The 13674-nt window shown below is 40.2% G+C and overlaps 1 protein-coding gene across 1 annotated transcript in view; it reads left to right on the top strand.

The window, feature by feature from the left end:
• Positions 1–6975, top strand: part of loxhd1a (lipoxygenase homology PLAT domains 1a) — a gene marked incomplete at both ends in the record, with an annotated part of 83262 nt that extends 76287 nt beyond the window's left edge. Inside the window, 5 exons of the mRNA XM_080419622.1 lie at positions 892–1077; positions 3356–3526; positions 5261–5399; positions 6010–6165; positions 6495–6975. Coding sequence (XP_080275748.1) covers positions 892–1077; positions 3356–3526; positions 5261–5399; positions 6010–6165; positions 6495–6975 — 1133 coding nt within the window. The remainder of the gene's footprint in view (positions 1–891; positions 1078–3355; positions 3527–5260; positions 5400–6009; positions 6166–6494) is intronic.
• Positions 6976–13674: the final 6699 nt, after the last annotated feature.

Raw genomic sequence — 13674 nt, 5'->3', positions numbered from 1 at the left:
GGTGATAGGAGCTAGATGATAGCAGCTATACTTAGGTAGGCCTACTTAGGTGAGATAGGAACTATAGATGATAGGAGCTGGGCACTAGGTGATGGGAATGATAGGAGCTAGATGATGATAGGAGCTCGGTAGGCCTGCTAGGTGATAGGAGCTAGGTGATAGGAACTATACAGTAAGATGCCTGAGCTGACTTCAAAGGCCTCCTCTCTCTGCCCTTGGCAGATACTGTAAGTTAAGACATAGTCATGTACCACCCCTCCTGAGACTCTGGGAGGAATAATAAGCCTGAGCTGTCACCACGCACGCACGCACGCACGCACGCACGCACGCACGCACGCACGCACGCACGCACGCACGCACGCACTCACAGAGTTACCGCAGTGCTGAAAATATGCACTGAGGGATTTTAGGAGTGAGAGAATTGTAGTCTTCCTCTGCTGTTCACTTCTCCTCCCCCTCGCAACACATCAGTCTTGGATGTGGTTTGAGTTACTGTAGGCACTGACTTGTTTCCAAAGCACAATACATTGTGTTTGATTTTTTGGGGAAGTCGTTGGTTTCCATTATTTCATTAGGCTATACAGTGTACCTGTAAAGAGCGCATTTGGTACGCTCTTATTTCACTCTACACAAATCGACTCGCAATAAATAGCAGATCTACAAGCTCACAACGCGTTGCAACGTGTGGTGAGCTTGTAGATCGGCTATTTTTGACGAACGCTCTCCCCAGAATAGGGATGCTGGGTGTTCAAGGTGGTCAACAAAAGTGGCATTTTAAGTTTTAAGCATATTTAGATTATCGCGATATCATCGTTAATCGCAATTACCTTTGCCACAATAATCGTGACGTGTAATTTTCATGTCGCCCTATACTTCCATCGTGTCCCTCAGGGGCGGGCACCGATGCAAACGTCTGGGTCATCATCTTCGGAGAGAACGGAGACACGGGAACTCTGGCTCTCAAAGAGTGCGGCAAGTCAAACAAGTTTGAACGCAAGTCGGCGGACGCCTTCCGCTTCCAAGACATCTTCAGCCTGGGAGACCTCTGCAAAGTACGCGTCTGGCACGACAACTCAGGTCAGCCCATCAGCGGTCAGATGTACTGTGACATCGTGGGCGCTGCTAATTGTCTGAATAACTTGAGCCTTCAGGGTTGCCAGATCTGCTTATTATAATTTCCCCGCAAGATTGTATTTGAAAATAGCCGATCTACAAGCTCGCGACGCGTTGTGAGCTTGTAGATCGGCTATTTTCAAATAGCTGATGTATATGTTAAAGTGCTCATGTGGCCCATAGTCGCTTCTTTTGGGCTGGTTTTCCTAGACCTGGTTGCTTGTTTCTCTCACAGAATCTGGCAACACTGTGAGCCTTACGTTGCCGTGCAAAAATAGCAGATCTACGTTGCATTGTGAGATCGCAGAATTGCTACTTTCGCTATTTATTTATTTTTCTGGGGGGGGGCATTTTAGAGTAGCTAAAATGATTTAGTAGCTAAAATGATTTTAGCTACTCCCCAAAAAAATCAAAAAAATCCCAAAGTCATTAAATGAAAAGGCAATGCATTGCATAAAAAAAGTATATTCCTCACCCAACCTTCAAGTCAGGAGGCCACAAGGGTTCCTTTGTCCAAAAGCTCTGACTGGCTTCAGAGCTAAATCCTCAGAAATGTTCCTAAATGTTCAAACTTCTCTCCTTCCAGCTCCCAAAGTTCTCCGGCCCCACTACTCAGTGGTTTATTAATTCCTGATTTTGGTTTAGTTTAGGCTTACAAGAGTCTCTTTCTCAAACACCACCAAACACTCTTTTTTAATACCTAAAAATGGAACCCCCGGCCGCCTCACTTCCTGTACTTTTATAGCTGTTCCTGATACCTCACTTCCTGTGGAACTTTTCCTACATGTGCTGCTTTTCCCCCACAGCTCCCCCTATGAGTGAACCATGTCAACAGAAAATGAATCATAATGGCCATAATCACCTTACACAAAAACAAAACATTTTTTCCGTACACTACATTTAGGTGTTAAATATTCAACCATATTTTAACCAATATATTCCCCTGTTATCACCAAGTATGTTGTGTTTCTTGTGTATCTTTTTCTTTCAATACTCATCATACCTGGACAGGAAATACATTATTTATACATTACTTTCTACGCCTTTTTCTCCCCAATTGTTTCATTATGCCAATTATTTCCTCCCCACACACCACATGTCTGTGTTGTCACTGCTGTTGTAGTCTACTGACTCACCTGCCAGTGAGGAGCGTCCACCGGGAGGAGGTAGAGAGCCTTCGTGCTGCTCCTCCCGCCCAACACTCCCTATAGCTGCTGATACAGTATGTGTCGCCACCAGTGGTGGAAAAAGTACTCAAATGTTTTACTTAAGTAAAAGTATCAATACTGCACTGTAGAAGTACTCCGTCACAATTAAATGTCCGGAATTACAAATTTACTTGAGTAAAAGTACAAAAGTATTGGTATCAAAATGCACTTAAAGTACCAAAAGTAAAAGTACTAAATGTTTGAAAATAGCAGATCTACAAGCTCACAACGCGTCGCGATGCGACGCGTTGTGAGCTTGTAGATCGGCTATTTTCAAATAGCCTAGATATAAAATAGGGCTGAAGTGGTTAATGTATGTTTCATAATATAATAATTTATATCTGCAAAGTAACTAGTAACTAAACTTTTCAAAGAATTGTAGTGGAGTAAAAGTACAAAATTTGCCTCTGAGATGTAGTGGAGTAGAAGTACAAGTATTGGAAATTGGAAATACTCAAGTAAAGTACAAATACCTCAAAATTGTACTTAAGTACAGTACTTAAGTAAATGTACTCAATTACTTTCCACCAATGATCAGGTGCAGTGACAAATATCATCCTCCCGACACGGGCCAATTGTATTCGTGACAGACGCTCGACAAAGCCGGATGCACCGCGGTGGATTTGAACCCACAACCTCCGCAGTGGCGGGCAGGCACTTTACCACTGCGCCACCCGCGCGCCCTCCTCACCATCACACACCTTAACAAACATTATGTACATTATGTTTATTATTGCGCATTGTCCCTTCTTAACCCATTGATACCTGGAACGCATTTGTGTCACTTTAGATGTCTTTGGCTATTCAAAAATAGCAGATATACAAGCTCATAGCGCGGCACCGAGTGCCGCGCTACGAGCTTGTAGATCTGCTATTTTTTAGATTTTTTTTTCAAAAAACTGTTAGGATTTAGATTTGTTTTAAAGAATCGCCTCAGGTCTTAATGGGTTAAATAAAGAATTTGAGGTCAATCAGAAAGGACGAGTGATGTGTTTCAATGTGACATTTGTGTCTTAAACGGTGTGACGAGGCAGGCCCTGCTGCAGGGTGGCACCTGGAGTACATCGACGTGAAGGACGAGATCCTGGACAAAAACTTCCGCTTCCCCTGCGACCGCTGGCTGGCCAAGAACGACGACGACGGGCAGATCATGAGGGACCTGCCCTGTGCGAACAACGACGACTTTGACCTCAACGAGAAGACCAGTAAGTTCCACTCGTCACGTCTGCATCAAAGAGAAGGCATTTTTGTTGACTGTTGTATTCATTCATACAGGTGTTTATTCTAGAAGAAGTATGTGCTACCTAGTGTATAAGAATGGTGTTAGGACTTAGATGACAGGGGATAAGGAGCTAGGTGATAGGAACTACAGTTAGGTGCCTCAGCCTGACTTCAAAGGCCTCCTTTCTCTGCCCTTGGCATATACTGTCCTGTTACTGTACCACCGCTGAGACTGTGGGATGAATAATAAGCTGTACAGCCTGAGCTCTGTGTGTGTGTGTGTGTGTGTGTGTGTGTGTGTGTGTGCGTGTGCGTGTGTGTGAGCTGCCATCACGCACGCACGCACGCACGCACGCACGCACGCACGCACGCACACACACACACACACACACACACACACACACACACACACACACACACACACACACACACACACACACACACACACACACACACACACACACACACACACACACACACACACACACACACACACATATGACAGAGGTTCTGCAGTGCTTTTTATATGCTACCATATATAAAACATGAATAATTTCTTGTGATGTACATAACAGCATATAAATATTTTAAGAGTATCCTACATAGGTATATTGTTACATCCTGTGTATACTGGTACATAATAGTACAATTGTTGTGTTCTGGTTCCTCTGACATTGTAGCAGCATTAATAATAATAAACGTATAAAGTATAACAAGGGGAAAATGTTTTCTCAAAGAATAGAAGCGATATTAACCCCTTCAATCCGGGAACACATACTGTGCCATTATTTTATACTTTGGGCTATTCAAAAATAGAAGATATACAAGCTTGTAGCGCGTCACCGAGTGCCGCGCTACGAGCTTGTAGATCTGCTATTTTCTTTTAAAAAATGTGTGCAAATCTTTGAATACATATTTTTTTTTAAAGCCAACATTTGTAACCCAAATCTATGCTTCTGGGGGATTCTACAAATGTCTTCTAAATCCCTAAAAAATATATATATTACAATATTACAAAATATTTTCTTCCAGGGACCCCCAGCAGAAGCAAAGATTTGAGTTACAAATGTATACATATTCAAAGATTTGCACACATTTTTTTTTTTTTTTAATAGCAGATCTACAAGCTCATAGCTTGTAGATCACCGAGTGCAGCGCTATGAGCTTGTATATCTGCTATTTTTTTAGTAGCCAAAGAAATCTAAAAATGACACAGATGCGTTCCCGGCCTTAATGGGTTGAGACAGTTTGCATGTTGGTGCTATAGTGCACTTGAGAAGCTTGAAGGTGCTGTGTGTGTGAGAGATGTTGTTTCTGTCAGGGGAACACCTTGTATGTCCAAATCTGTTTCCTTTTCAAGAAATGGAAAAAATAACCTGTGTTCCAATGGATCCCTTATTAATACTTTTCATTGGAATATTTACCAATATTTATAAAACCCACTGACACACTTAACCACTTTCCATAGCAGATCTACAAGCTCTAGACTACAACGCATCGCAATCGTGATGGCGTTGAGAGCTTGTAAATTGTGAGCTTGTGGGTCATTAATTTTATGAAGAAAACATAAAAACTTGAAATATATACAAGGTTTCTGCCCAACAGCAACGATATGTTAAAGCTGCAATATTGTAATCATGAACAGTATCATAACAGTGCAGTTCTTTTTACTATAGAACTGATGAACTAATATGTTTTCTGCGTTTTCTCTCTAAAAGAATATCAGATCATTGTCATAACGGCAGACACAGACGACGCCGAAACCAAAGAGAACGCCTGGATTGTACTTGAAGGACGGAAGGGGCGATCAAAAGAATTAGTGATGGAGAACGAAAAGAAGAATAAGAGGTTCTCACGGTAGGATGCTCTTGATAGCAGGGCAGTGCTTTGCTGCAGGAAAAGGTTTGGCGTCCACCTGGGGCCGCCGAACAGCTTTCCAATCCATCCGAGGCCCTTAAAAAAAATCAAACATGGAGCCAGTCAGGGGGCCTCATGATATCTCCTCAAATTTTGAAAATGCCACGACAAGACCGCTTCACTTGAAAAGTGTAAACAGAGCTGTGTTACAAATTGCGACTTTGAGGGAAGAATTGTGCATTTTCTGTCAGAAATAGTTATGCATCCATATACAGAAGGAGAGGTTAGCTTGGTATAAACTTTTGAAAGTTTGAAACTCACTCTCTCTGCTTAATTCACCAACCAAACCTAAAGCCACCTGTTAACTTGATGTAACTTGAAGTTATTTAGTTTTCAAAAGACACTATAAGTAACAGTCCAGCAATTTAGGCAATTTTACTTGTGCTGATTGTTCAGCTGCCATATCAAACCGATTTTATCAACCTCACCCAGCACAAATAAACGCTTGGTCTGTGATACAATGTGTTACCTTGGCATATATCCATATAGGATTGTTTCAAGATTGTTGTGATCATGACAGCGTGGTGTGCTTCTCCTTCTTTCATTTTAGGGGAAGTGTCGACGAGTTTCAGTTTTCCTCCAAGAATGTTGGTGATATCGCTGGCATCTGTCTGGGCCACATCCTCAAGGACGGGAAAAAAGTCAAAGGGGAAACGTTTTGGCATGTGGCGGAAGTCACGGTTATAGAAAAGGAATTGGCCAACAGGTGAGATTTTCTTAATTGACCAACAGGTGAGATTTTTTAATTGATCAACAGGTGAGATTTTTTAATTGATCAACAGGTGAGATTTTTTAATTGATCAACTGGTGAGATTTTTTAATTGATCAACAGGTGAGATTTTGTAATTGATCAACAGGTGAGATTTTAAACTGCAGGTGAGATTTTACAATGAACAAGAGGTGATCTTTATGCCTGTTGCCTATGCCTAGAGCTATGTACATATTAACTATTAGAAATCATTTGTTTTTGTTTTCTTGTTGAACGCATTTCCCTCAATATCATTACCATTTTTTCTTTCTTTTCATCAATGCCAGGTATACATTCAGCTGCAATGCCCTCATCCCTCTCACTGCAAAGAAGGATGAATTCCAGACTTTCGAGTGCACAAAGACCATCGAGAGCTTCGCCAGCAAGTCCCGCGCCCTGGTGCCCGTCAAATACGAGATCATCGTCGTCACGGGGGACGAAAAGGGCGCGGGCACCGACGCCAACGTCTTCATCACCATCTACGGAACCAACGGGGAGTCGGGACGACGCCCGCTGCGGCAGAAGTTCCGCAACCTGTTCGAACGCGAGCAGACCGACCGCTTCGTGGTGGAGATGCTGGAGATGGGAGACCTGCTGAAGGTCCGAATAGAGCACGACGACGCGGGCATGTGCGCCGGCTGGCTGCTGGATCGCGTGGAGATCACCAACACGGCCAACGGCGTCACCACCATCTTCCTCTGTGGGAAGTTGTTGGACAGCAAGAGATCCGATCTGCAGATCTTCCGGATCCTCTTCCCGAAATACTAAGAAACGTTCATGTGTCGAGAAGCTCGAGGTTATACTCCGATTACGTTATTTTCTTTCTTGTGACGTGACATACTTTAATGACCAGTGGCGTGCACAGACATTTTGAGGGGCAGGTGCTCAAGTAAATTATACCTTTTTTTTGTTTACTTGGTCTGCTCTTTTTTCCCTCTACACCTATACCTCTTTGCCAAAAATAGCCGATCTACAAGCCCACAACGCCTCGCAGCGCGAGGCGTTGTGAGCTTGTAGATCTGCTATTTTTGGCTAAAGTTCTCCTCAGAAAAGGGATGCTAGGTTTCGAGTGGTTATGGTAAAAAGAAAAATCATATCACATAAAGATTTGGCGGACCCCCTGTAGTAACTCTGAGGACCCCCTAGGGGTCCCGGACCCCCTGTTGAAGACCCCTGCTGTAAACTGGGGGGGAAAAAACGTTTTTTTTTTCTTTTTTTCAAAAGGGCACTTCTGGTCAAGAGGGCAAAGGGCAGGTGCTCTAGCACCACCTAGAGTCTATCTGTGCACGTCCCTGTTAATGACCAAAGAAATCCTGAATTGGTTGATACCTTGGGAACTGCTAGATGTGTTTATGTTCATTATTTTTTAGACTATGCTAAAAGTATGCATTCCTTTGCTAGCTGAGAATGTGGCCTGCCTTGAAATACTTGAACAATATGTACTTTGGTCAGGTAACATGACTGTGCCACTAATGTAATATCATCTTCAGGGATATTTGTTCCCAGCTGCTTTGTAATAACGGTGGGTTTTATAAAAGACGGAACGCTTTTGTAATGCGACAAATGACAACTGGATACTTTTGAGCCAGGTTGCTTTTGGTGGTTTGATACACACAATCCTGTAATGTTATTATTATTTTTAGGGGTGAAACAGTTAATCAAACTAGTCGATTTTAATCGATTATAAAACATAAAATATTTTAATAAAATCATGTTTTTCTTTTGTTTTTTTTTACTTTTTTAAAATACAGTAGCAAAAATACCACAAATAGCAGATCTGCAAGCTCACACGTTATGATGTGATGTGTATTTTTGTGTGAGACCGTTGTACGAGGAAATTTGTGCAAATCTTGAATATATATATTGTTTTAAAGCGAACATTTTTAACTCAAATCTTTGCTTCTGGGGGGTCCCTGGAACAAAATATTTTGAGATGGGGGTCCGCGGCCAAATACATATCATTTTGGGGGTCGTTGACATGAAAAAGTTTGGGAACCACTGATATAGAAACATACGTTTTTTTCAAAAAACAGTTAGAAGACATTTTTGTACAATCGGCCTCAGGTCTTAACCACTTTCAACCTATTTTGGGTATGTCATATGATTCAAAAAATTTTATATTTCAAAAACAAAATGTAAACCTACAGTTGGTGACAGTTTTAGTTGGGTTAAACTGATTTTTAATGATATTTTAACTAATTTAGCTGCGGACCCCTTGAAAGCCTCTCAAGGACCCCTGGAGGCCACTAGACCCTGCTTTGAGAACCACTGCTTCATAATAACTCAAAGGGTGAAGTCATACACTCATTTTAGTGAACAGATCACACCGTAACAACACAACACATCCGTTTTTATCCAATTTATTACAAAAAGAGCACATACAAAAGGATAATATTACAAGCCATGAACAAAAAAAAAATTCAAACATAACAGTTTGGGTTTAGCAATGCAAATTTTTAAAATCATTATTATTAGTAGTAATAAATAAAGTACAAAATTCCACCAAATGTGAATCTAACATTTTACCCATAATAATATGCTCATCCAAGTTCATCAACACACGCATAACCATTAACGAGCTATTGCTTTAATATTAACGATAAATAGTTCTATTTTGAGATAAAATATCCTATATTGAAAACCATTGCGCAGTCACGACTAAAACAGCAGATCTTCATACAAAGACGTGGCAGCCCTGTCACTGGCACTTTTTGGGATATTTTCTCTTCCGTTCTGTTTTTTTTTTTTTCAGATTCAAGCAGCAGCAAAAATGAATAATCTTCTGATTTTGTTATATTCTTTGTATATAATTTCACCATATACTTATATACCATTGAGACTATATTGTTGAAACCTGAGAAAAACATGCATTTTTAGAAAGATTGTGCTTTTTATAAGATCCTCTTTGTCTGCCCTTTGCTTTCGGTAGAGGATTGTGTAGAGGAAGTGATGGATGGAGTCTTTAGTGAATGGACGGTTTAAATCAAAATCCTAGTTAACGCCTGATGTATACCAAGTGGTGGAAAGTAACTAAGTACATTTACTTAAGTACTGTACTTAAGTACAATTTTGAGGTATTTGTACTTTACTTGAGTGTTTCCACTTTCCAATACCTTTACTTCTACTCCACTACATCTTGGATCCAAATATTGTACTTTTACTCCACTATATTAATTTGGAAACTTTAGTTACTAGTTACTTTGCAGATATAAATTATTACATTATAAAACATACATTAACCACTTTAGCCCTGTTTTATACCTAGGCTATTTGAAAATAGCCGATCTACAAGCTCGTGAGCTTGTTGATCTGCTATTTTCAAACAATTAAGTACTTTTACTTTTGGTACTTTACATTTTGATACCAATACTTTTGTACTTTTACTCAAGTATTTTTTTAACACCAGCCTTTTACTTGTAACAGAGTACTTCTACATTGCAGTATTGATACTTTTACTTAAGTAAAATATCTGAGTACTTTTTCCACCACTGCGCGTCGATAATGGCCGACCTACAAGCTGACACGTGATTAGTGGTGGAAGAAGTACTCATATTTTTACTTAAGTAAAAGTATCAATACAGCAATGTAGAAATACTCTGTTACAAGTACAAGTTCTGTGTTCACAATTTACCTGAGTAAAAGTACAAGAGTGTTGTCATCAAAATGTACTTAAATGACAAAAAGTAAATGTAGTCGTTATGCAGAATGTCCCATTTTACAAGCTTTAAAATGTATACATGTTTTTTTAAATAGCAGATCTACAAGCACATGCGTTGTGAGCATGTAAATCTGCTATTTTCAAATAGCCTAAAGCTATAGCTGAAGTGGTTCATGTTTGATTTGTAACAATAATCCAAAACTACAAAGTAACTGGTAACAAAAAATGTCATATATTAAATCATTATAATGGAGTAAAAGTACAATATTTGCCTCTGAGATGTAGTGGAGTAGAAGTAAATGTATTGAAAATTGGTAAAATTAAGTACAGTACTTGAGTACATGTACTTAGTTACTTTCCACCACTGCACGTGATCTTGCACATTGGCTATTTTCGGCGCGCGACACCGTCGTACGACGGACTAGACATATTGTTATATATTCAGAGACAAAAAGCTGGAACAGAAAGAGAATATGGGTCATGGAAATATAGACGTAGAGATGACGAGAACAAACAAACTGAAACAAAGTAATTATTTACTACACAGTGAAAAATGCCTCTTTGTAGTCAGAAATATTTCCACAATATTAACATTTTGATCAAAGTATTAGCAAAACAACCTTGATAATGGTATGAGTGCATTTTCCCAATTCAGTCTGATTTGAATTTGTAACCGTAATTATAATATGTAAAGAAAATCCAACGTGATGCATCACACTTTTGTAGTAGAAAATGTTTTTTTTGTGAGCAACACCGACAAAGTATAACATATGGCTTAAGCAAAGGCACAACAACTCTAGAATGAGGATGCTACCTTTGATTCAACAATTCTCCAGATTTCTTACACCAATCACGTCCTTCCTTGGACATTTATATGACCAATAAAGGCGTGATAACCTAACCGATCGTCTCTGTCGGGTGGAAGCAGATCTACAAGCTCAAAACACGTCGCTTTGTGCCGTGTTTCCAGCTTGCAGATCTGCTACTTTTCATGCTTTTGTGTTGACACTGTTAGTGTGATCAAGAAGGGCGTTAATTTACGAAAAAAACACAAAAAGTTAAAAATGTGGAGATAAGGTTTCTGCCGGACGCTACGTTAATGGCTTAAATAATATGGAAATATCTCTTGACACTAGACGTGAGGCACTTATTATACGAGATATCACACACGAGAAATGTTAATGGTGAAAGCAGAAAACAACTTGATATAGAGAGAGAGAGAGAGAGAGAGAGAGAGAGAGAGAAGGAACATCCTTCAGATTTGTCGTTTTTAAAAGTCAGCACATTATGAAAGGCAGAGTGAACTGTGATGGTGATAATAATAATATTGTCTGTTACTGCGTTATGCCAGTGAGAGGGTTCCCTTATTAAAATCTATGAGTGCAAAACCAGACAGGAAGAATTGATAATTAAAAAGAAATGAACTAAACTAAAAGCAACGAACTCTGCTGTAGTTTGTTCACTAATAGATATCACAGCATAGAGGGGATTGGAGAAATTGCATTCAAAGGAATGTAAGCAATATCCACAACAGCACCAGAGAGAGAGAGAGAGAGAGAGAGGGAGAGGGAAAGAAAGAAAGAAAGAAGTAACTAACTAACTAACAAACAAACAAACTAAATAACTAACTAACTGACGTACTAGTGAGACAGACATACTAGTGAGACAGACAAAGAGAGAGGGAGACAGAGATAGCAGGCTCAGTATTAAAGCCCAGGACAGTAAAGCGTGATTTTGTCCTTAGTTGTACCCCGGTGTGGCATGCGGAAAATGAGCAGATCTTCAAGTTCACGCGTTGCATTGTGAGCTACTAGATGCTACTGTTTTTGGCACGCCACATCGGTACACGACTGAGAATAAATCAGGACAGTAAACATCACACAGCCGGCTCAGGCAGATCAAACAGCAGGTTTTTTTTTCCTTTTTCGATTTTCAACATTAGTCTTCAGAAAAATACAACTGCATGCAAAGCATTCCCATTTAAAACAATGCAAAAATGAGGTAACAGTTTTTTTTTTCCCAAAAAAAAAATCATTTGTGTTATTTCTAAATAAATAAATATGATTCAATTGCAAAAAAGAAAACTATATAAAATTAAATATGCACCCACAATATCTACAGTTAGTAATAAATTATGATTGTTAAATACTTAAGGCATCTCAACTGACAACACCCTGTGTAAACTATCAAAACGTTCCCACAAACAACTCCACTACAGCAGGAGGCAGTGTCAACACTGGCAGTGCACAAGACAGCAAGATGGTCTGTCTTAATTCGTCCTCGCTAATTGATCCCTTAATTGGCCCACAAGGCTATCAGTGTCTTTGGAGTTAGTCCCAATCGTTGTTGTTTTTTTCAGTGCGTAGGACAGTTAGGGTCCTAAAGGAAACTCTCAACACAAATCTGTGATATCGAAAAGACGGAAAATAGGGCATAAAAGATCAAACAATTGCAAGAAAGAGCAAATATTGTTATCGAACGTCAAGGAAATCAGTTTGTTAGCCGTCTAAAAGTAGTTTTCCTGGCATAAAGATTGTGCTCCATCAAGTCTATATACACTGTGAGAGAGATACTGCCTCCGTCATACGACATTCTACATTTGTTGATCTATCAATACAGCATAGCAACCAGCATAGCAACCACGGGGGGAGATCCGTCACACAAACAAACACTAGGTGAATACACAAGCTCCTCGCTCTGATTTTAAACACTGCGTGTTTCTATACATAAACATACTGAAACCAACGCAAATGCAATACCAAAGAAAAAAAACGTTTGTTGCTATATCTATCATCACATGTGCTTAATTGTTCTTTAGGCAATAAGGTAAACATCACAACAGGACTCGTCGCCGTTGCCACCGAGAGAGGACAGGACGAACACACGCTACAAGTCGGCGATACAGCCACCGACGTCGTGCTCGAATTTTGTTTCGTTTAGCGTCGAGGAGCTTATAGTCACAGGCTCTGATTTAAGCCTAATTTAAACTGTGTCGTACGTCAGTGTCGCGGCGCGTTGCATTTTTACAGTTTGTAAATCTGTTGTTTTCGGACGGCGACACTGTCGTCGACAAGTACGTGAAGAAGCCACGTCTAAATTAGGCTTAATCAAGTCATGCACAGACAACCGTGCACCTTCCTTATTGTAAAGGAACGGTACAGAAGCCAACAGCCCATGTCTACAATGAAACATGCATTTACTACGTTTTTTTCAGCCAGAGCACTTTATGTCAGTCAGGACGGCATCTAAATCCTCCTTTATCCTCACCGTACCCTGTTACTGTATTAGTGAATGATGGGGATGGGCCCTTAAAATAGTTCATACTGTATAATACATATTCCTTTTTTTTTTGCTTTTTTAAGTCCTTATTTGGTTTTGGATTATATAAGCTCTCAAGGTGGTCGTGTAATTAATCTGGCCACAAAAACCTCTAGATGATGCCTTGACACACACTTAAATTCATACTTAAGGATTTGTTGCACACACCCTCGCTTTAGTTAGACATACTCTATACATCCAAACAGTGGGCACACACGCATAACTAGCGTGCACACACACGCACTAGCGCGTGCGCAAACACACACACACACACACACACACACACACACACACACACACACACACACACACACACACACACACACACACACACAAACCTGTGCATCAGGCCAAGCTACGCTATGGTGAAATGTATTTTGGCAAAACACTTTTTACCTGCGTATTTTAACTTTGAACTCGAAAAACTCAATCCCTGGCCCTCACAGCAGTGAAGGAGAGCTTCTTCACGTGACACCACTGGTTTAAATGTG

Source organism: Gymnoscopelus braueri (assembly GCF_963280865.1).
Source record: "Gymnoscopelus braueri genome assembly, chromosome: 22".
NCBI classification, from domain to species: domain Eukaryota; kingdom Metazoa; phylum Chordata; class Actinopteri; order Myctophiformes; family Myctophidae; genus Gymnoscopelus; species Gymnoscopelus braueri.
This window is presented reverse-complemented; position numbering and strand designations above follow the sequence as displayed.